At 42.5% G+C, this 26,727-nt stretch overlaps 1 protein-coding gene and 1 pseudogene across 1 annotated transcript in view; one reads left to right on the top strand and one right to left on the bottom strand.

The window, feature by feature from the left end:
• Positions 1–26,727, top strand: part of Gda (guanine deaminase) — an 82,072-nt gene that overhangs the window by 21,964 nt on the left and 33,381 nt on the right. Inside the window, exons 2-3 of the mRNA XM_006985407.4 lie at positions 20,253–20,341; positions 25,652–25,823. Of these exons, the coding sequence (XP_006985469.1) occupies positions 20,253–20,341; positions 25,652–25,823 (261 nt within the window). The remainder of the gene's footprint in view (positions 1–20,252; positions 20,342–25,651; positions 25,824–26,727) is intronic.
• LOC102925607 (large ribosomal subunit protein uL2 pseudogene) lies at positions 7,016–7,815 on the bottom strand (annotated as a pseudogene).

Here is a 26,727-nt window from a genome sequence, read left to right as displayed (position 1 = left end):
ACTGGGTATCCTTGCCCAGCCTTAATACAAGGGTGGTGCTTTAGTCTTACTGCAACTTGATATGCCATGCTTTGTTGACAGCCATGGGAGGCCTTATCCTTTCTGAATAGAAACAGAGGAGGAGTGGATGGGAAGAGGTGGAGGGCAGGGGAGGGAAAAGGAGAGGAGGGAGGGGAAACTGTGGTTGGGATGAAAAATAAATAAATGAATAAAAATTTAAAAAATCACAACTTTATAAAAACAAAACAAAACAGGTTACATTACCTACATCAGGAACTCACTGCTACCTGTAAACCCAGCTCTAAGGGATTAGATGCACTCTCTGGCTTCTGAGGGCACCTGCACACACACACACACACACACACACACTAAAGCTTAGAAAATGCAGTTGAAAAACCACCAAAGCTTAGCGTTTTAATGAAACATAGTATTTTTGGAGAAAATTTGTGAATAAGAAATATGTACTCTTATAAAAGTAGTTTATTTTCACAGGTGTTGTTACTGCTGTGGTCTATGGATTCTGTGAGTACACATTGATCACACCATGTTTTACAGCTGGGTTGTGTAATTTAGATATAGAATGTGCTCTGCAAATGTTTGTGGAATGGGTTAGAAAATGATTATTGCTAGTAACGATAAATCATTGTGTGACCCCGTGTCCCTCAAAGACTGAATGGTACTGGATGGTAATGGAAGCTTTAGGAAAGGTCTAGTGGGTAAAATCTCAGATCATGCCTTGAAGGAGATATTGTTACCCCCGTCCTTTCATCCTTTCTTTTCTTTCTCTTTGCTTCTTGGTCACTATGAAGTGAGCATGGCTTCTCTACCACACACTCAGACCCACAATGCACTGCACCTTCCTTATAAGCTGATTATCCTGGGTATTTTGTCACAGTGATAGAAGGCTGGTGAATACAGTTACTGGATGCCAGGCACGAATCCAAAATTTAATTTATTATCTCGTTGATGGGTCCTGGTAAGCTAAATGTTATTTATATCCATTTTTTTTTTTAGATGAAGAAACAGTCGCTGATAGTTTGAGTTCCTTATTGAAGGTACTTTCAGTCTAACAGCCTGATTCTACAGGCTATTTATAGCTGTTCTGCTATGGGAAAAATTGAACATTGTACTGGTATTTAAATGTTTGGAGGTGCATGATAGTCTTAGGATATAGTCACCAGTCCTTGTATACTTTCATTGTCTTTTGGCTTATTGTCTTGCCATGGCAAACTTCCGAGGCATTATGTCAATATGTCAGTGAACTTGCTGAAGAATTATGGGATCCTTCAAAGGTCATTGATTTTCTGAAAAAAAAAAATCAAATTTCTAATTATTCACAATGACACTGTTCATGTTGTTACATGTTAGAGCCATCTGCCATCATCTATTTACTTTGTCTTTGTAGTGGTGCTGAGGGACAAACCCAGGATCTCATACCTGCTAGATAACAACTCTAGTCACAGACTGAGTCCCCCCCCCCCCCCCCCCCCGTTAGAACATTAGAGTTAGTTGAGGTGGGCTTAAGATTCCGGAAGTGTAGGAGAGTCAACTAAAAGTTATATGTGGCCAGGACTTTCACATAGGGGGAGAATTTGCAAGGCCAGAATCTGGTTGTGTTCTGCATTTCGTTTCTTAGCTGCAGGAGTTGAACTAAGGAGATCATTTAATAAAGCCTACAAAGTGTGGATGTTGTGACACCCAGCACCAAGCCTAGTTTAGAACCATCATGAAGAGAACATAAACAAAGAGACAGTATCATGTCACATGAAATATTTCTTATTGTAATACACTGGTCAGAAAAAAAAAAAAGATAAAAAAAGAGTTTGTATTCCAGACCTGAGGACAGGTAAGAGTTCCTTGTATCTGAATTTTCAGGAGGAAATGGTCTCTGTTATTTTTTTAAATATTCAGAATAAAATAAAATCTACTCTTGGGTCTGGAGAGATGACTCAATGGGTTTAATTCCTAGCACCCACATGGCAGTTCACAGCCATCTGTAAAGCCAGTCCCAGGGCTCTGGTGCCCTCTTCTGGCCTCGTGAGACTACTACATGCACTATGATGCACAGATATACATGCAGGCAAAACACCCCTCATAAAATTTTAAAAATCTATTCTTTTATAAATGGAGTTATAATTTTACTTAATTTGGCTATTCTGAGGATGTTCTCCCCAGATAGCTAGCATAATTTCTTTTTATGTTGCTGTCGACTTCATAAGCAGGATCCATAAATCAAATTGGAATGAGTTTCCTCAAGTGACTTAGATAAAGACTGTCTGCAAATCACAGGCACAAAGCCTTTGGAGTTCTGCTGAGTAGAAACAAATGGGACCACATTTAGCTTTTCTGCCATCTCTTAGCTCCTCAGATGCATTTGCCAGATAAAAATAAGCTAATATAAAGTGTTTGATTTTTCCAGAGAACTGGGAATGGCTTTGTGATTAACGTGGCCGGCATCCACAGATTCAAGGCTTGGCTGCAACTGGTGGCATTGTTGGGAGTTGGTGGAACCTTCTGGAGGTCGGGCCTGGTGTCAAAAGCTAGGTCACTGAGGGCTGACTCTTGAAGAGGACACTGGAACTCTGCCACACAGTTGTTTCCCCAGCCAGCATTCCTAACTGTCCTAGTTAGGGTCACTCTTACTGTGAAGAAACAGCATGGCCAAAGAACTTGGGGAGGAAAGGGTTTATTTAGCTTACACTTCCACATCACAGTTCATCATCGGAGGAGTCAGGACTGCAGTAGAATATTATTTTAAGCTGTGTTTCTTTTGTTGATGTTGCATTTGTTTAACTCTGTGAAGCTGTGTTACAGTGCCTGTCTAAAACACCTGATGGTTTAATAAAGAACTGAACGGCCAATAGCAAGGCAGGGAAAGGATAGGTGGGGCTGGCTGGCAGGCAGAGAGAATATATAGAAGGACAAAACTGTGAGGAGGGATCTGAGATCTAGAAGTAGCCAGAGAAGGAGGAGGACTCTATGGGCCAGCCACCCAGCTACACAGCAAGCCATGGAATAAGAGTAAGTTACAGAAATAAGAAAATGGGAAAAGCCCAGAGGCAAAAGGTAGATGGGATAAGTTATGAAAAGCTGGCTAGAAACTAAGCCAAGCTAAGGCTGGGCAATCATAAGTAAGAATAAGACCCCATGTGTGATTTATTTGGGACCTGGGTGGAGGGCCCCCCAAAAAAGAGTTTAAAAAACCCTACAACACAGGACAGGAACCCAAACAGGGCAGGAACTGATGCAGAGGCTATGGAGGAGTGCTGCTCGCTGGTTTACTCTTCATGGCTTGCTCAGCCTGCTTTCTTATAGGATCCAGGACCACCCATGGACTGGACTCCCCCCATCAATCACTAATCAAGAAAATGCCCTATAGGCTTGCCTATAGCCAGATCTTATGAAGACATTTTCTCAGTTGAGGCTCCCTCCTCTCTGATGACTCTAGCCTGTGCCAAGTTGACATAAAACTAGCCAGCACACTGGCCCTGATGGAAAGCCTTGCCATGGTCCCAAAAGTTATGGAGCTAGTGACTACAGGAACTCCACAGACAGGAAGGACCCTTGTACCAGAACTCTGGGAGGGAGTGTTCTTTGTTAGTCTGTACAGCTGTGTCTCAGTGACCAAGCAGGTTGAAAAGAGAAAAATGACAAACAGGTGGGACAATAAGATGCATTTTCATTTTAATATTGAGGAATAGACATCAAAGATCATTTTTTGGTATCTGCAAGAAAAATGTATTGGGTATGACTAGTGAATGCTGTTGTGTGTGAACATGCACGTACTAAGTGCTGAACTCACAATTAGCTTGGAGATCTTGGGATGGGACATTTATACACAGTGACTTTGGAGGTAGAGTGCTGGTTGGTGGAGGGGACCCTCCAAGAGGATGCAGGTGGTACCTGGAGAAATAAAGATGCACATGAAAGATCAGAACAGCCAAGCTTAGCTGCTGCCTTTACACCAAAACAGGTTTTCTCAATACCCAATAATGGTTTTTTTTTTTCAAATTGAATATAAAGGAGAGTTTATAAGTTAAATAATACAGGAAAACCTCTCAGCTTACAAGTTGGGATAGCTGGGCGCTAGAAGGGATTCTGTTTTTCAGAGGATTATGTGAGCATGACTTGGCAACATCTTACACATTGGTGAAATGGGCACCAGAAGAGCCATTTCAGTTGGCTCTCCGCTCATCCCTTTGTCTGAGCTTTAGAAAACATTTTCTATTGAGAGCAAATCAGCAAGAGCTTCGAATCTGTAATTATGTATCGAGTGTTTACTGTGTGCTGGACTGTGATGGGTGATAGGGTCACAAAGATAAAGACATACTGTCTCCTCTCCTGTGAGTTCCTGTGCATTGCACATGGCTGATGGTGACACAGATTATCTGTGATAGACATTTCAATGGTGAGGTAAGACAGCATATGTGAAAATGTTCTGCCCACCTCCAACATTTTAATTAAAAATTATTTAAGAATGCTGTTGATTAGGGGGCTGGGGACCACACTTTTTAAACAAATTTAAAAATACTATGGAATGAGGCTATAATTAAAACCTTCACGATGCCCTCCTTAAAATGATATAGATATAATTGGGATATATTGTGTATATACAAATATATAATTTATATTATTCATACTTTATGCAAAATTTGAAGACTCATGCTGATAATTTTTTTGAGTTTGAAAGAATATTTATTTTGTATTATGTTTCAACCTATAAATTATAATGATGAATATAATCATCTTGGGTCTTATTCATTTTTAATTTTGATCCTTAAAGCAATTTAAATATTTGTGGGTTACTGGAATATAAAGGGCCCCAAATTATCTTATGCCTACCTGCTTATTGTCTTTAACAGACAGAGGTGGCCTACTAAGAACAAAGGAGCTGCCAGGAAGTATGGAATTGAGGAAGCTAGTCCTGCCAGGCTTATTTTAATAGAACTGCACAGATGAGGAGGCATCTGAGTTAGGACTTGCAGCCTGTCCAAAGTTGGGCAGGAAATGGCATTCTGAGGCAGGGAGAGCACCAGCAGAGAGCTGAGGCATTGCGTGGTCCATGCTTGGGAGGACAGGTGGTTAGACACAGACTGAAGAGAAGGCCAGAGCCTGTGAAGCCTACAAATGGGGCCTGTTACTCTCTGTCTTCTCCATTTATGAAATTTTCTTCAGCCTAATCTAGTGGTTTTTCTGATTCATTAACATTGTAGATGATAATATTCATAATATTCGTGCCTCAAACTTGGAGCTTATCAGTTTTGATTCTCCAGGCATTCTACTGCTCTCTTCGTAATGTCTGACTTTGTGGAGATAGTTTGAAATCCACCTTCTAGAATTCCCTTAATGTGTAGGCTTGCTGCTCTCAGCAATTCCTTTAGAATTTGTTCAGTTAGTTTTGCTCAGGCAGGGTCTTGGTATCTAGTTCAAGCTGGCCGGGAACTCACTATGCAGCCCCAAACAGCCTCGCGTTTGTGATCCTCCTGCCTGTGTCTCCCGAGTGCTGAAGTGGCAGGTGCTTGCCTTTCTCCAACCTCAGATCCGTCGCCTCCCTTAGCTTTTAAAATCAAACAGCTTCTTTCTTGTGCTCTTGTCCTTGAAAAGTAGTTCTGCTGGAGACAGCATCTCAGACAGTAATTGTCCTCTGAGCATTTGGAAAGCCGTTGTCGGCTGTTCCCGGACTTCTATTATTGCTTCTGAGACGACATGCCTGTCCTTCACCTCCCTTTCTACAGTTCATTCTGCTCGGTAGGATGAAGCATGTGCGTTCTGCTTTCTGTGGTCTTGGGTTGGATCTGTGTCTTACATCGGTTCTGACAAACTTGGCCATTTTCTTTCCTGATCCTGCCTCCCTCATACCCTCTCTTTTTTTTGGGGGGGGGAACTTACATTAGATAAGGGTAGGTGCTGAGGGCCATGGCAGTATACAGCAGGTGACAACTAGTGTTTGACAAGTCAACCCACCAGATGTGTAACTCCCTAATGGGGAACCCCACCTGGCACAACTGTGGGGGTCACTGGCTATGGAAACTGGTTGTTTTCTGTCTGTAACTTTCTCGGGCGTCACCATTATACTTCCCTAATAAGAACAGCTGTGGGTGCTTTCCACAGCCCTTTGGTGGTGTGTTTTCTATCTCTGGGCACACATTTAGCTGTGGATTTCTGTTTAAGCTGTATGACTCTGATGAACAGAAATATTACCAGGATAGTCTTCTTTACTGACACAGGAAAATAACAGTATTCTTGGTCTCAAAAACAGCCTTTTTATACATTTTGCAAAGACCTTAGAACAAATCCAAAACAGACTGAGCTGCCCCTACAGAAAATGCACAGACTGATTCCCAGTGTTGTTTATTGCTACATCAAGGCCGGGCTGTTTACATCAAGACACAGTCCTTGAAGTAGCTCTCTTCCTACGCTTATCCTGACCACTCACGGTTCAACCAATTGTTTAATGTCTGGGACTCCTCACCAACTTAGAGCTATGTGCATGGGTCAATGGAACATTACTAGCCTGAGAGAAACTATGTGCCTTATCTTGTGTTTTGAGAACGAGTAGGAACCTGAAAATGTAACTTATAATTGTCCAGGGTTTGGCTGAGTGAGCAGCAGTGTGGAGAGAGATGGCTGTGGAGAGCTATGTGAGAACTGCTGCAGAATGTGTGTGTGTGTGTGTGTGCATGTGTGTGTGTGTGTGTGTGTGTGTGTGTGTGCGCGCGCGCGCGCGCGCGCGCGCGCGCTGGGAGATGAAGAAGCATGAGAGAAGTATGAGTGAGTGGGTGAAAGAGTAAGTAAAGGGTGAGTGAATAATGTAGAAGAAAGATATGTAGACATGTGAAAACAGATGTAGCTATGTATAGAGATGTGTGGTGTATGTATGTAAAGAAAGACATATAGCTATATGTACAGACAATGTGGAGATATGTAGCTGTGTGGAGACAGAGTCAGAGACCGTTCTTTTTTCTTTTCTTTTCTTTTTTTTTAACCAAGGACATACTTTATTAGCTCCCGAGTACTAGCCCTCCTTATCCTGTATAGTTTTGGTTACGCGTAGTTGCCCAGTCGGGCGGGCAGCAATGAGACCATTTCGTGCCTAGCAGAGGCATCTCTTTGGATAGTGGAGGGTTTGCCAAGGTGCTGGGGGTTACCACCTCCAAAGGGATGCTCCACAGGATTCATGGCCACACCCTGGACACGTGGCCAGCAGTTCCTCTTGGCGTTGTACTTGTGGTAGGCATGGCCAGCCTTTAAGGTAGGTTTGTCAATTCTGCTTCCACCATCCACAACACCAACAACAGCTCTGTTGGCTGAGGAAATGACCTTCTTGGACCCTAAAGGCAGCTTCACTCGAGTCTTCTTGGTCTCTGGGTTGTGGGAGATGACTGTGGCATAGTTCCTGGAAGTTCCTGCCACCTTGCCCCTGTCCCCCGGCTTCTCCTCCAGACAACACACGATAGTACCCTCAGGCATGGTGCCCACGGGCAAAACATTGCCGATGTTCAGCGGGGCCTTCTTGCTGCAGTACGCAAACTGCCCAGTGTGGATTCCCTTTGCTGCGATGAACAGCTCTGTCTGCTTCTTAAATCGGTAGGGATCACGAAAGACCACCTTCACAAGGGGAGGGGAGCGCCGTGACCAGGGTCACAAATGATATCTTTTACGGCCCTTAATTTAGCCGTGCTGCTCAGCGAAGTCCACAGCATGCAGGCATGCTGCGCCCTTAAGGTATTTCACATGTGCCCGGAACACAGAATCCGCACCTTTCCGCGGCCCTTGGATCACACGGCCTATGGCGGCGAGTGTGCCAGCAAGCATGGCCGAAAGAGGAAATCGCGACCATTCTTAAGAGCATGTAAAAGAGAAAGTTAACATCAGAAAGCACGTGTGTTTCCTTATTTCACCTGTCATAGATGAAAACTCACTCCTAATTACCCTCAGATAGGAAAAGTCTAGTCCTCGCCACCTTTGTGGATTTTCTTGCATTACCCTGGAGGTGGCCTTGGAGCAGCCTCTCCATAGGCCCCTGGTAGGTAGAGCTGGTGACTTTCTGATCTGACTGAACCTTTTTCATTTCTTTCCAGCGCCCTTCGCTCTTCTAAACTGTAAACCGGAAGTGTTACGTTAGCCGTTCTCTAGATGTACCGCATCTTGTTACAGCTCACCTCTGTACCGGTGACTCCTGCCTGCAGACCCGGCTGTTCTGAGAGCTGCAGGCTGTGTTCACACGTGCTGCAGCCTGGCTCTGCTCCACATGCCACCGTTTTGATAATCCCAAAGCCCACTTGCTTTTCCTCCCTTAGCGCTGACCGTTGGTCTTGGTTTTCATTCAAAGATTTTGGCACCTCTTTCTTCCCTCTCGGCTCTTCTTCTCCACGCTGACTTTGCACCTGACCATTCACATGATCAGCAAAGGGCTGTCCCTAAGCTTCCCACTTAACCTACCTTACAATCACTCCTTTTCATCTGTGACTCTTGTTTGAAACTATCTAGGAAGCGTGTCCATCTTTTTGACACTATCAATACTGTCATCTACAAAGTTCAGTCTTGAGAATTGTGCAACCAAGTCACAAAAAAAACCTCTTTAAAAACATCTCAGAGTGTTGAAACTTTACAGCAAGTTTAAGATTTTGTGTTCAAGGTGGAAAACTGGCTCAGTAGTTAAGAGCACTGGCTGCTCTTCGAGAGGATGAGGGTTCAATTCTCAGCACCAACATGGCAGCTCACAACTGTCTGTGACACTAGTTCCAAAGAATCCAACAACCTCTTCTGGTCTCTGTAAGCACTGTGTATATGTGGTAAAACATTCACACAATACAAAAATAACAAAATAGACATCTATAAAATAATTTTGTGTTAGATTATATCCATAGCTATCCTGAAATGCATGTGGCCGTAGGCAACTGGTTGGTAATGTCAAGTAGAGAATACATTCTAAGCACTTTAGTGTTACATTTCAAAATCTTCCAGAGCCAAAGCTTTTCACAGTTCGTTTCTCACCTGTTGATACTGCATCAGGCCTAGGGGGTGTGACATGACTAGACACAAGCATTTCATCTTATGAAATGTTCCACCCAATGGGACAGACATATATGAACCAAATATTTGCAAAACTGTGAAATAATGAAATTGAATACATAAGAAAATCGGAAGTTCTGAGCTACGTGATGCCCGTCATGGATGAGCACTGTCCTAAGAGCTTCACATGTACTGTCTCATTTCATTCTCATACTTCACAAGTATTATTTCCGGTTTCTGGGTAAGAAAACAGGCATCAGTGGACTGGCAAGGTGACTCAGTCCATATTGCTCTACAAAAATGACTTCTTGAAGTTGAATCCCTAACACCTAGACAGTTAGGTATGGTTGTGTATACCTGTAACTCTAACATCAGGGGAGGAGACAGGAGGATTCCCATGGTTCGCTGGCCAACTGGCCTCGCCAAAAAAGTCAGCTTCTACCTCAGTGAGAGATTCTGTCCCAAGACAATAAGGCTGAAGGGGATATAAGGACACACTCACCATGTTGCTCTGGAGTTGAGTGTACCCATGTGAATGCACCCTCACACTTGGATGCACACACCACACACAAACAGATACTGAGAAGTGTCGGTGCTGTGAGGACCTTTAGTGAAGAGTGGGTGTGAATGAAGGTGAGGTGTGGTATCAAGTGATACTGCATGGCAGAGAGAGAGCAAAGTGTGAGATTAGGCAAATGTAGGCTAGAGAGGCAGGTAAGGGACAAGCCAATTCCGGCCTGTGAACCATGTCTTGGACATTTTTTTTTTTTTGTCCTAAATGCAATGAAAAGCCACTGAAATTTTATGCTGGGAATAAGAGATGACTGCATCATAGGTCTCTGGATGGTGCCCTGAGTGGACCATGGTTTTGTTCTTTAGACCAGGAGTTCTGGAAATAGGTCAACTTTAGGAAGAAAACATGGCCCTGGCTTTAGACACACTGACTTGGGTGTCATGTGAATCACTTTCCTGTGACCAATGTGCCTAACAGAAACAAGGGAGGAAAGATTTATTTTGGGTCAGGGTTTCAGAGAGTTTAGTCTATGGTTCTTGAGCAGAACATCATGGAGGCGATGTTCTAGTTTGTCTTCCTGGTAGATAAGAAGCAGAGAAGGGTCATAGAAAAAAAGGCCATGGAAAGACAGACACCTACTTCCTCCATCAAGGCCCCACATCTTACCTTTCACCAGGTCTCAATAATACCATCATATGAACTCAACAAGGGATTAAGGTCAGAGACCTCATTATCTGAATATCTCTAGAAACAACCTCACAGATGCACAGATTTGTGCTTCATTAATCTAGTAGGTACTCCTTAACCCAATCGATTTCACAATTGAAGTTGGGCCTCACAGGAGCCTTGGGAGAAAGAAAACTACATAAGATATCAAGGCAATTGTCAAATATATGGACATGAAGTCCATGGGGGAAGGCTGGGCAGGATTTATGCATGTATGTGTGAGTGCATGCCTCATGTGTGCAGGTGCCCACAGAGGCCAGAAGAGGGTGTTGAATCTCCTTGGAGCTGGAGTTACAGGTGGCTGTGAACCACCTGACAGGGATTCTGGGAACTGAACTTGGGTCTTTTGGAAGAGCAGCAAGTGCTTGCTGAGAACTGCTGAGACATCTCTTCAAACCCCTAGCCTGTGGTGGACTTCTAAGTCTGAGTTGGGTAGACGGTGCCCAACTGAACAAAATGGGACTTTAACATGGAGTGGAAAGGAGCCCAGCCCTTGTTTCAGTGACTTTTGACAATTGGAAGATAAACCTGTTGAAGGTGTCTTTGCTGCTGGAAGGAATTTTAGATCCTGTTTGTGAGGTCTGCTTTAATCTTTTGTAGAAGATTTGAACACAGGGTGAAGGCAGAGTGGGAGGAATTAATTATAGATTCCTCTACAGAACACCACTGGATAATCATTGGTCTTTTATCAATAGGAGCTAGTTTTGGAAATCGTGGTTTGAATCTATTAAATGGAGGGGGAGGGCAGACAGAGAGACACATACAGAGTAGGCACATACAGACACACACTCATTGTTATTTCAAACTGAAGTGCAAAAATGTTAAACTAGTATTCATTTGGTACACTATAACTTGAAACATTGGAAGCATAGAAAATTCAATTTTCTTTGTAGAAACAAACCACAAGTTCTACGAATAGCGTGAACAGTGCTCACTACCACCGTCTTGCTTATAGAGCGAGCATCTTTTCATTGCCTTAGCAAATTGTCATCTTGCTTTACAAATCTGGATGGCTTTCCCACATGATATCCTGTGATTTTCAGTATTTCTTGAGATATTTCTGAGATACCTATAAAATATCTCCAAAATAGTTATCTGGGAATTCCTTTAATGTGGTGTGTGTGTGTGTGTGTGTGTGTGTGTGTGTGTGTGTGTGTGTGTGTGTGTTTTCACATGTATGCATGCTTGTAGAGGCCAGAAAAGAATCATTGTACGTATTGCTCCTTAGGTACTGCCCATCTTCTTGTTTTTTTAGACAGGACTCCCCTCTGGCCTGTAACTCACGAAGTAGGCTATGTTGTCTGGCCAGAGTCCCACAGATCTGTTTGCCTCTGTCTCCCCAGTGATGGAGTTGCAAGTTCGTGCAACCACTCCTGGCTTTGGGGGATTGAATTCGGGTCTTGCAGACACTTTTCTAACTGAGCTGTCACTGCATTCCCAAGGCCGAGGTCCTCACTCTTAGCAAGTTTCTTACATCATTATCCTGTACACCTGCATTTTATAAAGTGTCAAAGTAGGATTTTATTTACATCTATTAAATGCCCTCTTATTAGACTTAGCTTATAGCTGTCTTAAAGGCGAGATTGTGCTATTTATGGAATAAACCATCCTTTCCCAACTGCAACTCCTTTTATATTGAAGCTAGCATCAAGAACATGGTGTGGTATATGTTCCTGGAGCCCTACAAGAGTCTGTGACCATACTTTCCTCACCTCATCTGATGTTCCTTTGAGCAGAAAGTGACAGTGTTTGTAGTTGAAGGTGGTAGATTATTATCACATTTTAATGAATAATAAATGGGAAGTTTAAGGATTGCTTGTGTTAACAGAGCCAGTAAAAAAGAGAGCCTCAATTCTCATGTAAATTCAGCATGATTTTGCCGCCTCAAACTCTCAAATGAGGTCCCTACAGGGAAGTAAAAAGGAATGTCCACAGTATCTATCCTTTGCTGAGTTGTTAGATTGGACTAGAATTAGAATTTACCTTCCTGTAGGGTATGTACTAGTTTCAAGGCAGCTGTGATGAAGTACCACACATGGAGTGGCTTAAATAACAGGAAGCTTTTGTTGTCTAGGAAGTCCAAGCAAGGCAAAGGAGTCAGCGGCTGGACTTGTTCCTTCTGAGGTCATGCAGAAAAGGATGTGTTCCTAGCTTCCTCCTTGCTTGGAGTAGGCTGGCTTCTCTCTGTGTCCTTTGCATCATCTTGCCTTCACATGTCTCTGGATCCAAAAGGACACCAGTCATATTAGAACCAAGTTCACCCCCAATGACTTTAGTTTAACTTGATTAGCATTACAAATACCTTATTGTTAAACAAGGTCACATTCCTCACTGGGGGTTTAGGACTTCCACCTATGATCTGGAAAGAGGGCACATAATCCAACCTATAACGGAGCTGTAAGGCAAATTTCATCTCTTAAAAACATGACCATAAGAGCAGTTATGTAAGGGGACCTTTGATCCAAGGCCCAATTTCCTACCAAGATCATTGTGCTGGTGTGGTCTACTGTGTGGTCATTTCATGTCATCATTTAGTTTTCAAGTGACAGACTCAGTGCTTTTCCCAGCTCACTCTCAGCTGCAACTTGCTGAATATAGTCTCTGAAGATCTTTTATTTTGGGAGGGAGGGGAGGCAGCTGCTGGATTTATTCCCTTGTTTAATGATTTCAGGATTCAAATGCATTGTTTAACTTTGTGTCTGACTTGTGTGGTGAATTTTGCTCAATGCTTGGTGCTAATTTGATATGATCTGAGCAGTTTCCTTCTTCCATAGTTGGTTAAGGCATCAAGGGATTCCAAATGCAGGAAACAAAAATTAGAGTGTAGTATTTTGTATGTCAAAGTGATTTGCAGTATGTGAAGTGCATCTGAGTGTTCAGTGGAGTTCCACCTGCTTGGAAAGCCGAGGGGCAGAACATGAGCTGACTGTAGGTGGCTGGAGCCAGAACGCTGTAAATGTTAGAGCTTTTCTGTCACTTGCTTCCTCATTGTGTATCCCCCTCCTGTGGTTTTCTCATATGGGTATATGGGTATTCAATAGATAGATTTATGCTCATATATTTATAATATTGGTAAATTTATTTGATATTTCTTTCTTGTTTGTTTTTTGTTCTTCAAGACAAGGGTTTTCTCTATAGCCTTGGTTGTCCTGGAACTTGCTCTGTAGACTAGGCTGGCCTTGAACTCACAGAGATCCACCTGCCTCTGATTACCCAGTGCTGGGATTAAAGGCATATACCACCACTGCCTGGGTTGTTTGATTTTTTTAAAAGTGAGTATTCTTTTCAATTAATTCATTTAATAGAAGAAGGAACTCTTTCTGTTAGTGTTAGGTGCAATTACTGAAGATGGAAGCAGCTCTCCATCATCTGAGACACTCCCAGTGTACCCTCCCGTCTCTACTCTCCTAACCATCCGTATATTTTCAGCTCTCCATCATCTGAGACACTCCCAGTGTGTCCTCCCATCTCTACTCTCCTAACCATCCATATATTTTCAGCTCTCCATCATCTGAGACACTCCCAGTGTACCCTCCCGTCTCTACTCTCCTAACCATCCGTATATTTTCAGCTCTCCATCATCTGAGACACTCCCAGTGTACCCTCCCGTCTCTACTCTCCTAACCATCCGTATATTTTCAGCTCTCCATCATCTGAGACACTCCCAGTGTGCCCTCCCATCTCTACTCTCCTAACCATCCATATATTTTCAGCTCTCCATCATCTGAGACACTCCCAGTGTACCCTCCCGTCTCTACTCTCCTAACCATCCGTATATTTTCAGCTCTCCATCATCTGAGACACTCCCAGTGTACCCTCCAGTCTCTACTCTCCTAACTACTCATATATTTTCAGCTCTCCATCATCTGAGACACTCCCAATGTACCCTCCTGTCTCTACTCTCCTAACTACTCATATATTTTCAGCTCTCCATCATCTGAGACACTCCCAATGTACCCTCCTGTCTCTATTATCCTAACCACTCATATATTTTCAGCTCTCAATCTTCTGAGACACTCCCAATGTACCCTCCTGTCTCTATTATCCTAACCACTCATATTTTTTCTGTAATGCTGTTAGTCATGTTTATATATTCACTTTATATATTTATGTTTCTATGTAACATTGTTTAGTTTTAAAGTAAAAATAATCTTAAACTACTGAGAATTCATAAAAAATTGTAAGAATTGTACAAATAACTCTCATGTGTTTTCCTAGGGTTAACATTTTGCCAACTTTATATATTTCCTCTATCTCTAGACCAGTGGTTCTCAACCTTCCTATTGCTGGGACCCTTTAATACAGTTCCTCATGTGGTGGTGACCCTTGAGCATAAAGTTATTTTCATTGCTTCTTCATAACTGTAATTTTGCTACTGTTATAAATCATACTGTAAATATCCACTATGCACTTCTGTGGGGTTTGTGACCCCCAGGTTGAGAACCACAACTCTAGAGAGATGTGCATACCCACATAAGCTATGTTTCTCTGAGCTAAGAGTAAGTTATAGCTAGACATAGCATTTGTGATAATTAAGAGGGTCTCTGCCCATGTTGGGGGCTGGACTTCTGATGGCCTGGATAGAATCTGGTCCAGCAGGGGGTTGTTGCCCAAGTTTGGGGCTGGCATTTGGAGATGTATGTGGCCTCTCATCTGGCTGGGGGTCCTCTGGGGTTCAGGATGCTGGTCTGGCTTCTGGTGGGGTAGGAGTCTTCTGCCAGAGGTGTGGGCTGTGATACAGTGATGAGGAAAGGAGAGGGAGCAGTTGGGGTTATGCTGAGTGGGTGAGTGCAGGGCAGGGGGTGAGGGGTGGGGTGGTGGCTTACCTGGTTTTCAGGGAGCTGGCCTGGCTTCTGATGGGGTAGAAGGCTTCTGCAGAGGTGTGGGCTGGGATGTGATGGCAAGGAGAGGAGGGGTGGTTAGAGTTATGCTGGGCAGATGCATGCAGGGTGGGGAGGGGCATGCAGGGTGGGCAGGTGCATGCAGGGTGGGCAGGTGAATGCAGGGTGGGGAGGGGCATGCAGGGTGGGCAGGTGCATGCAGGGTGGGGAGGGGTATGCAGGGTGGGGAGGGGCATGCAGGGTGGAGAGGGGCATGCAGGGTGGGCAGGTACATGCAGGGTGGGCAGGTGCATGCAGGGTGGGGAGGGGCAGTCTTATTTTGGATTCAGGAAGCTAGGCTGGTATCTGGGGAAGGAGGCTTCCACCAGAGGTGTATGGGGAAAATTTCTATCCCTTCTGGTTTATATGATCAGACAAGCAAGTCAACTGCCTGGAAAACCTCCAGGCAGATGGATTGCACAGCAAATACTCCTGTTTGCTCTGCACCTGGGATGATCACACCGCCTGATCTGTTCTCTTATTCACAAAAAGAATGTGGGATCAGAAAACCTAAGCCCTTCATGGTGTTCTTTGGTGCTTTTTTGCTAAATTTTACCCCACTCTGCCTTGGTAGGCTGACTTTCGTTTTTCACACCAATGTCATTTTTCCTTTAACCAGTTTGACATGAATTATGCTAATATACAAATGTCTGTCTTTGCCAGGGGCCTCAGGAATCCCTAAAGTGAATACTTTTTGTCTGGTCTTATATCCCATCACAGCGACTGAGTAGGTTTGCATGATGAGTATAGACAGAAGCTACTCCCTTTTGCTGTATAGCTGAGCTATTGCACAGTTGTCCAGAAGTTTACTCTACTCCATGGCAACAAGTGTTTTGCTCAAATTTTCCATCTGGTGTTTGAAGCGTGTATCTTGCAGAGACTTGTGTCATACGCTGACAGTCATTATCCATCTGCCTTTGGCTTTAGTATTTCTGACATTATCGTTATTGCTCATCCTAATCGGCCCTCGTTTCATGTGAGAGACACTTGGGCTTATTTGCTTAGCAGAAGGAACTTTAGTTCCTCATCTGGAAAACTAAGGGTTTGGCTGAGAAAGCCCCTGCCAGCTGGAACTCTCTATGGTTTTAGGAAACCTTGTTTTTAATGATTTGTGCATGTGATTGACAGCTTGCCTAGATGGAGACCATGGCCTGTGAGGAGGAAGGCTTGAGGACCATGCCAGGCACTTGAATGAACAATCGAGTGAATGGCATCATGAACCCAGACTGCCTAGGGGTGAGGAGGTCCTTTAACCATGAAGGATGCATCAAATGTATTTTTCACCAGATTTTTAGAGATTTCCTAAAAATAAGTCTGAACATGACTTAGAAACTCCTGATTATTTTTGGTCTGGAGTATTCCTTCCACTCTTTTCTAGTGCCTGTGCTGGGTCTCCACTGGTATGTTTGGTGTTTCTGAACATACCAAACACATCCTGTGTTGATCTTTTGATGCTTTCAGAATATTCCAGTTGTTCACCCCAACCTCCCCCCTCAAAAAGCAATGCTTCAATAGCATCTCTCTGAGAGACCACCACACACCACCTTTAGTCCATTCATCATTCATTTTCTATAACAACATTCCCTATGTCATCCGTGTTATGTTCACTATAAGTCAATTGCTCCCAATCCCTGTGGTGATGCTGTCTAACAAGAGGTCCACAGACAGTGCTGGATGAACAAATATGCAAATAAGAGCAAGGAAAAAAATGAAGCACTTGGATTGTGAATTCAAGTTCTTCAGCCTGATGCTCCAATGCCATCGACGCAGGCCTTTCTCTGTGGTGCCTCTGGTGGTTTTTGCTTCCTCACCTTGGTTCCTGTTATGACCCTTCTCATTCCTTTTCATCTACCCGGTTTATTTATCAAGTACCAATTCCTTTCTATCACTGTCGGATTCTGGCATGTCTTCGAGACCTTGTCTGCCCACACTACTGTTTCTCCCCCTGATGTAGTGGGGGAAACCCTCAGCAGGCTCCTCCTCTCCATGCTCATCTTATCCATCACCTGTCTGGTGTATTTTAACTCCCCAGCCACAGGCTCTGCATGTGGAGACTAGACTTTAGTAGTGGGGATTTATATGTTATATTTTTCTATGCATTGTAAGTAGAATTAGCTTTATGGTGAGGAGAAGAAAGTGAAACCACCATCAACTTTTTTCTATCAAGAGATGACTACTACTAATACACACACAATCCCTTCAACATACATGTTCGTGTGTGCACCTATACTATACCCATTCCCATATTATTATCAAAAATGACATTATACATGAAGTGTATCTAGTAACCTGGGCTTTTAAAAAAGATACTTTAACATTACATAAAGGATACTTTTCCATTCAGTAAATCTGTCTTCATTATTTTAATCATCATTCTGTTTAGTTGTCTCCAGTCCTTTCTGACCTTGAGATTACAGTCTTTGACTATGTGTGTGCACTTTGAGGATAGATGGAGTGAGAGTTTTGGAGAGAAGGTAGATACAAAATCAGTGCTATGAATGCCTAAACTATGAGGTGCCTGGAGAAATACTCTTCATACTTAAAACAAAAACTTCATGCCTTCCTAAAAGAATTTTGAAAACCAGTATAAGTTTTCAAACCTTTAAAAGCTGGTGGTATATATGACTTGTTGAATGTAAATATGTACAGAGCCAATTATTTCTAGAAAATTTTAAATATACACTCCTTCAAATTAAACCATGATATTAATCTTTAAAATGTTCTGGATGGAGCCAGGAGCAGCATGATAACCTGTGCCTGTAATCCCAGCACATGGAAGGCAGCGGCAGGCAAATCTCTATGAGCTCAAGGCCAGCGTAGTCAACATAGCAATTCTTGACCTGCTGGGGTGACATAGTGAGACCCAAATATGAACTTCCTCCTTTTTAAGGGTCTGAAATGCTATACAGCCCCCCTTTCCCTACTGAGCTGTGAATTCTGGTCTAATCCCTTACACAGTTTTAATCTAATGTAGTATATTTTCTTCGTGGAAGTCTTATTAAACATCTATTAGTATATCATTTATGGGCATTAATTTAAACATTTAAAATTTCCCAGAAGACATGTGGTGGTGGCACATGCCTTTAATCTCAGCACTTGGGAGGCAGAGGCAGGCAGATCTCTGTGAGTTTGAGGCCAGCCTGTTCTCCAAAGTGAGTTCCAGGAAAGGCACAAAGCTACACAGAGAAACCCTGTCTCAAAAAACAAACAAACAAAAATTCCCAGGAACATGAGGAAGTTTTAAAATGTCTGTTGTATTAATTGAAAGGTTATATGCAAATAAAGAGATATTTCCTATAATTACATAATGGGTTGGTAAGTATTACTGGTTGTAGGCATGAAATAGGGCAGTATAATTTTTCTTATTTTTTATTTTCATAGATATCAATGTTGAAAACCATTCTCAAATAAATAAAAAGCATGGGGATAGGAACAGTTTTATTATAGTAGTATTGACCAGTTCTTTGCACTTTAAAATTATTTAGTTAAAATGTGTATTAATTGTCAGTTATTTTAATAGTATATTATTAGGTGATAAGCAATTAATTCATCTGCCATGCAGTTGGTTCTGTTGACAGCAAAGGCCACAGTACTAGAGAAATATCACAAGGTGTCAGGTATAGGGGTTGTGTATTATGTCATGTATTATTTCATAAGGATTTACATCTATGAAGCATGTGTTTATCACAGAAATCCACTGTTGATCATGAGCTTCCCACAAGGGTAGCAAAATGGCCTTAGTTTCTCTATTTTGTTTACATCTCTCCAGAATAAACTTTCTTCATTTTTATTTTGCTCAAAAACACTTATTCCTAATGTATTTCAAATATGTGTATAGAAGTGTTACATCATATTACTTATTTATGAAGTTTATAATAAATCGCTTTTGAAAAAATTGATAAATCCTAATTTTATGGCTTTTAAAATAATTATGTATAGGCTCTGGTGAGTGTTGATTCCTCCTTTTTAACATTTATTGATTCAAGTATATCTTTATAATCATTGAATAATTTTAATTTAGGAATCACTTCTGGTCAATACCATAATTTTTAGGTGTGTCTCAATGAACCAAGAAGCCAATGTTTTCTTTTCAGTTACACAATTATTTTTTCCCTGAGGTACATCACCTTAATTTTCACTTCACTAGGTAGACAATTTCTGTTTTCTAAAGGCTTTTCAAAATGTAATTTTTAATGAAATATTTTTTTCTCATATTGCATCTAAAATGAAAACAGGAAGTGCTTTGGGATCTGGCTCAGTGGTAGAGCACTTGCCTATCATGCCAGGCCCTATCACAGCAAAACAAAGCGAGCCAAGAAACCAGACAGACAGGGGCTGTTTCCTGCATCCTAACCTCGTGACTTCCTCTTCTCTTGTTGAGCAATCTACTTACAAAGAAAGCAGCCACAGTGTGCAAAATAGCAATAGAGACACTTGATCATTTACTGTATTCCAGGCATATGCTAATTTCATCACCAGAATTACCGTATTTAGTCTCCACAGTAGCCTTGTAAAGCATGAGTTAGTACTTCCTCTAACAGGCTAACAGCAATCAATCTCTTATTAGATTGAAGATGGGTGTTTTTGCACAACACTGTTTCCTTTAATCATGTTAATGAAGCAGAAATGATACTCCTTGTTCCCATCAGTGTGAGTCTTCAGAAGAATACATGTTGAAGACTCAAGTCTACATTTTTGTGGATGAAAAGTTCTATGTACTTTACTTTTATGGATGACCAAATGCAAACTATTGTCATTTTTTTTTTCCTCCAAACTCAATCCCATTTGGTACCAAGTATCTTTTTTTTTTGGTTAGGTTTGGTTTTTCCAAGACAGGGTTTCTCTGTGTAGCTTTGTGCCTTTCCTGGAACTCACTCTGTAGCCCAGGCTGGCCTCGAACTCACAGAGATCCACCTGCCTCTGCCTCCCGAGTGCTGGGATTAAAGGCATGTGCCGCCGCCGCTGCCGCCGCCGCTGCAGCCACAACCAGGCCCAAATATCTTTTAAAATTCACTCAGCATCACTAAAGTCTCCTTTGAAAACATTTGTGTGTTTAGTGTCAACAAATGGCTATGATTTGGTCATATCTGATTCTTTTTCTTTTTTTTCTCTTAAAGATAGTGTTTTTAGAAGAATCATCTCAGCAAGAAAAACTGGCCAAAGAATGGTGCTTCAAACCGTGTGAGATCAGAGAGCTGAGCCACCAGTAAGTCTCTGCCAACATCTTCCCCTTTGCTGGGAGCCAGAACCAAGGGTCAAGTGATGAGAAATGTGCATTGAGAGAAGGAGGCTTTCCAATGAAGCACTTGGCCATCAGTGGGGAGGATGGGAAGGGGAAAGCAATCTGAAGGATAGAAACTTTGAGGACCAGAGGTTGCTATCATTACTTTGTTAAATATCTGTTGGGTATTTTGTGTGCAGTGTTAGAATCTTGACAAGTCTTTAGCCCCATAATATAAGCATGGGGGAGGGTGGGGACCAAACAGGGAAACCATCAGGGAACGGAGTCTGAGAAACAACTACTCAGATGCCGTGCTTAGGGATGCGCCTGTGTCCAGAGTACATTTGAGTTGACATGTTTATGGTCTTTACTATCTGTATAGAAGGTGTTTTCTGTGGTAGGCTGTCTTCCCAGCCTGGCTGATTTCTTTTATACAAATGAGAACACTTGTCTTAAGCTCAAGTATTTTTTATCTAATTTCAGAAGGCTGTGTTTTCAAATCCAATAACAGTGGCACCACCGTTTTTATTCTGAAAATACATTTAAAATTGGAAAGTGACCTTAGGGTGAAATAGTGAGAAGTTCATTTAACTAGTGATGATTTTCAAACAGAGCAGGTGACAGGGGCCTTAGCCTGCACTCAACTGTTCTGATCCTGTGGCTTCTTTCAGTGTTTGCCATTTCCTTAGAACATGAGTGGATGGGTGGGAAGTGCCAGCACATGCTGTAATCCCAGCACTTGGAGGCTGAGGGAGGAGAATTGCAAATTCAAGGCTGGTCTGGGTTACATATTGAGACCACACCTCAAAAAGAAAATGAGAAGCAGGGGGTGGGTCATGAAACTGTGGATGTAGATTAGAGATAAAAGACATGCTTATTATGTATGAAGTCCTTGGGTTTAATTCCCAGCAGTGCGAAAATCAAGTTAAATAAAAATAAAGAAATATGGAAGATGGGTGGGTGTTCTGATTACTATTTATAGGGTTGTATACTATTCTTTTTCTTGAGTTTTGTAAGGCTAAGCTACTATTCCAGGTTTAATATGTGAAGTTGATGTTCTAAGGGAATTATACTGACTAATATGGGGTGGGAAAAGTTGAGAAGTGATCAGAAGAGAGCTATTTCACTTCCTCCTGGTGCAGCAGTAGACCACCTCTTGGTTCTGTCTGAAGTCAGCTCTTGATAGTGACCATCTAGTTCCAAGTCATTTTATGAATGGAGAACTGACTTCTAACCTTGGCCAGGGCATTGACCAGTTGCAAGTCTGTAACCAACCCTGAGCTACATCTTGCTCTCTGGAAAATGAGGTGGTGTACTTAAGGACTTTGTTCCACCTGCTTCTCTCACATTCTACACTCTTGTGTCTTTATCTCATCAAACTCAAGGGTGAGTCTGCAGACTTCGCTAACGTCACATCCCAGTGCTTCCTGTGTTGGGTCAAGGCCACTTGCGCCTCAGTGAGTCCTTCCTACCCCTTCTTTTGCTCTTGAAGGCTGCACCCTCAAACACCTCCTTTGCTCTTGTCTCTGCTCGTGATAACACACACATGTTTCCCTTGCATTAAAAAATAATGAAGTCTCACGTACTCATCCCATCCTGACTTTTGCTGTGCCCAGTTCTCTATCACCCACATCTAGAGCACATCACTCCTCAGCACCTTGGACAGAAGTAAAGCAGCCAGAGACTCAGGGAGTGAATTCCTTTCACATTGAATGACAGGGGTTCACTGTATTAGAAGTCCTATAGTTTCTCTGAGGCTTCATGTATCCTGCCTTCAGATTTTTGGCACTGGTCACTTCCCTGCCTCCTTTGTTTCTCTCTCTCTCTGATGTCTCTGTGTCACGGGTCCCCTCTATTTTCTTTCCTTTTTGGGGGGGGGGGGTTTCAAGAGTTTTGCCAATGTCAATCATTGCCACCTTCTCTTCCTCTGTCCTTCTTAAGTGGATGCTGCTGCTCAAGATTTAGCTTTGTTTATTTCCACAGAAATTTCTGGCATTAGCAACTTGTAGAGAAGCTTCTCAACACTGAATCCCATCTTTAACTCTTGTGTGACCAGTTATCCCACATCTTCAGTAACTTCTTAGACACCTAGAGGCCACACGATAGAGACTAGATATGGATTTGAGTATGCCCTTCAAAGGCTCATATGCTGGAAGTTGGACCCTGTGCAAAGATGTTGAGAAGTGGTGGGACTTTTGAGAGGTGGGACCTGGTTGAGATGATTGATAGTGATCTTGCAGAGTGAAGGAGTTCTTCCAAGAGTGTATTGTATTAAAGCGAGTCTATCTCATACAGTTGGCTTATTCTATATGCAGCTAGTTATTGTATAGTTCTCTGTGTGTTGTCATGCAGGAAAGCATGCTCTGGCCTAGATCAGGCATATACATTTTTAGAAGTGTGAACTAAATAAACCTCTTTTAAAAGTAAAGTATCTACCCTTAGGTAGTTCGTTACAGAAACATGAAACAGTCTACTGCATCATACTTTGTTATTTGGCTTAAGCTGACATCATGAGACCCCGCACACCTGACTCTCCAACCAGGTTCTCTGTACTTTGTGTGCTCACCCTTGTATGCTCAAACTATCTCTCTGGCTCATCTCATTTGCCTCTAGGGACTGATAACTTATTAAAATCTTCCTCTCATATTTGTCATTTGATTTTCTCTTCTCATTACCGTGATCTTTATTCAGAAACTTTGTGCAGGTAATATTGCAGGAGTCTCCTAATTCATGTTTCCCCCTTTGGGTGTGTTTGTATAGGGATGTGTGCATGTGCACATGCATGCATACATGTAGAAGCCAGAGTTTGCCATTCCCCACCTTCTTTGTTGAGGCAGGGCCCTTTTATTGAAATCCAGAGCTTATCAGTTCAGCTAGTTTACTCAGCTAGCATGTCCTGGGGGCCTCTTATTATTGCCTCCCCTGTGCTGGGATTAAAGGTGAGCCACCTTGCTCTCCTGATATTTATGTGGGTGTTAGAGATTCGAACTCTGGTCCTTATGCTTGCCCAGGGAATACTTTAATCACTGAACCATCTCTCTGGCCCTCAACATCATGTTTTGGTGATGATTCATATTATTCTAAGAGTAGTTGCTTTTTGTTTTCCTGTTGCCCATAGGACATAGTTGGCTTATCTGTATTTTCCAATGACAGTTATTTATAGTGCATCCAATTTGGGTTTATGTTATGAACAAAGCTGCTGCAAAAATTCTTGCACAATCTGTTTCTATAAACTAAAGTTTTATTTCTGAGTAGACATTTAGGGGTAAACTTATTTGCTAAGAGCCTCTGTGTGACATGATCTCTCTCTCTGTATCTCTCTCTGTCTCATCTCTGTCTCTCTCTCTCTCCATGTCTATCTCTATGTCTGTCTGTTTGTCTGTTCCTCTCTGAAACACACATGTCCCTAATATCTTGAGCTATTATGAAGGCAGGAAGATGCCTTATTTCTCTGTAGACTCCCCACAAGTCTTAGCAGAGTTTCCTAAACATGTTTGGGAAACATCATCTGACGAGCACCTAACTGCATGTGAACTCAACACTGTTTCACTTCGTGGTGGTAGAGGAAGGAAGAGCCCCAAGGACAAAGGTACCCAGAGAGGACACTGACTGCACATTTCACACTGTAGACTCCCTTAGCACTTCTTACAAACTCAGAAGTTGTCACTGCTTTTTGTCTGTCACATGGAGTATAGCGAAGAAGAGTGCTGAGCCTAGAGGGGAGCTGCCAAGGTCAAGGCTCCCCTCCAAAGCTCACAAGTTAATGGTTCACTTTTTTGAGTTGAGGACATCTCCAGAGCCTACATTTATTGCTCTACAAGTGAGGACACCACTTTCCTAATCAATATGATGAGAACATCACCTTATCACCACCACTGGCATTTACTGATGCTTTCAATTGCTAGGCTCCAGTCTTGTATGCAGTAACTCAGTCCCCACGATTCTATGGTATAACACTCTCCTCACTTTTCATATAGTGAAAATGAGAAACAGAGAGACTAGATCACATGCCACATATCCTACTGCTGCTTAATGGTGGGTCCTCATTCAGGCGGTCTGGAGGTCTATCTGTAGCTGCTATAGCAAGGTGCCTACCACAAGTGATGCAATGCTCTGAGGAAACTGTCCAGCTCTAGGACACATACACATCCAGCAAGTGTTAGCTGCTCTCACTTTCTTACCATTTCTAGTGCCCTTTTTAGAACAGAGCGTTTGAAAGCTGCTCATGGCTGCACCTTACATCTGGATGTATGGATGCCTAGCCTTTACTGGCTGAGAATTTCTTTCTTGTGTCAAGTGGCTGGGTTCAAGTTCCTTGGGTGATTTTCCAGTTGTTCTAGGTGAAAGCAGCGGAGTAGATATCATCTGCTAATAGATATGTGTTTGGATGAGTTGATACAATGAATACCCAAGGGAACTGAATTAGCTTTTTAGATGAGCTTTGTGTGTCTACTAGCATTTGCCTTCCTCCCTTCTGTGGATAGTGCTTCTGAAAACTTAAAATATCTATCCAGAACTTGTTGGTATAAAAATAAATAGAAATATGGGTGGGGAGGCTCAGCTGATCAGAATCATGAATGGTAAACTGGGCAGAGTGATGCATACCTACCATCTCAGCACTTAGAAGGTGGAATCAGGAGAAACATAAGTTCAGTGCCAGCCTGGGCTATACATCAAAATCATGTCTCAAAAAAGGAAGAAAAAAAGAAGAAGAAGAACTGAAGCAGGAATGGTGGTTACAGCATCATACTCCTCTCATTACTTCACCTTCAGACCAACAGTTTATTTCTACACTTTCCTGGCAAAGCTCAAGGATCTCAAATTAGACAGGCATGTTCTTGAAGCTTCTGTTGAGAGCTTAGCCTTTGAACACATGGAGAAGGACAGGATTTCTTGTGGCCTCCTAAGATGAAGTAGACCACTGAGCCTTAAGTCACTTTTTCACCTTTCTCTCTCTCTCTGATGTGTGTCCTTGTCCCTCAGCCTAGTTCTTGCAACTTGAAGAACCTATTCCCACCTCTACTCTCTGTCCAGTTGTAGGAACAGAGTCAGAGGATGTGGCCATGGCTTCTTCCTTTTCTGCTGCCACAGCAGTTTGGCGTCTGTGCCTTCCTTCACTCCACAGTCTCTAGAGCTGTGCTCATTGCAATTTAGGCTCTCTCTCTTCTAGTAGAGTTTTATTCTTATTTTCTGAACTCTCTAAAATAAGAAAACTTAGAATTGTAAATGTGTAGAATAAATGAAAACCTTGTCTAAGGTGCTCTGAAATGCTTTTCTTCTCCCCTTACTTCCCAGTGAGTTCTTCATGCCAGGCCTTGTTGATGCGCACATCCATGCTCCTCAGTACGCCTTTTCTGGAAGCAACGTCGACCTGCCGCTTTTGGAGTGGTTGACCAAGTACACATTCCCTACAGAACTAAAGTTCCAGAGCACTGAGCTTGCTGAAGAAGTCTACACCAGAGTTGTCGTGAGTATTGTATGAGTGGGTGCTGTGTAATGCCTGATCATCTATGCGAACATTCATTTCTAGGACCAATTTTCAGTTATCAAAACATTAAGGTTGAGATGAAATGTGGCAACATTCTTAAGTCCTTTCATAATCCGCTGAACATGCCATCCTCATAGTGGCAAGGAAAGAATATGTGTGTGGTGACCCTAGTCTCAGTTTGGTGGGGTCTACTACAGCACACTCTTCTCCTCATCTTCTGGGTGTGGTCTCTCACTGCAGCTAATTCGTAGTGCTGTTCTGGGGAACCATATGGAATATCCATGTGACCTTTAAAGGGCTCTGTGACTCACTGTCCTCCATCTGTAAAACACAGAGATAATGATAGAACCTACTTGATGGATTGTTATGATAATTCATGAAGTTAATATTTGGGAGGTCCTTTAAATAGTGCCTAGCACATGGTAAGAGCTGTGTTTTATTATTTTTTAAATGTTCAAGGAAAAATTAAATTTCAAATTGCTTTTAGAAGAATATCACATTGTTTTAGTGGGTTTGCAAGGAGGGACGGTAGGATGGCCCCACATTGCAGAACAGGTGGGAATGTGATGTGAGGACTGACAGTGTTAGTGGGGACTCTGGAGCCAAGTCAGTTCCTGATCAGTGGCTGCTGTGTATGCCCCCTGTATGTTGATGGCTGGCAAAATGGGATGCTTCCTCCTCTTTTACAAAAAACTAGCTCCAGAATAAGAGCACACTCCGAAACTGGAAAACCATCTGCAGCAAAAGAGGTAGAATGCAAACGCTCTTTCCTGGCCTCTGCCTCCTGCGGTGAACTCTTCAGACTGTGTTGTTCCTCGATTCTTGTAGGACTCACTGGTGGTTCTTCTATGATACTGGCTCCACATCTTCTGCACGAACTGGC

Source organism: Peromyscus maniculatus, chromosome 1, assembly GCF_049852395.1.
Source record: "Peromyscus maniculatus bairdii isolate BWxNUB_F1_BW_parent chromosome 1, HU_Pman_BW_mat_3.1, whole genome shotgun sequence".
Taxonomy (NCBI): domain Eukaryota; kingdom Metazoa; phylum Chordata; class Mammalia; order Rodentia; family Cricetidae; genus Peromyscus; species Peromyscus maniculatus.
This window is presented reverse-complemented; position numbering and strand designations above follow the sequence as displayed.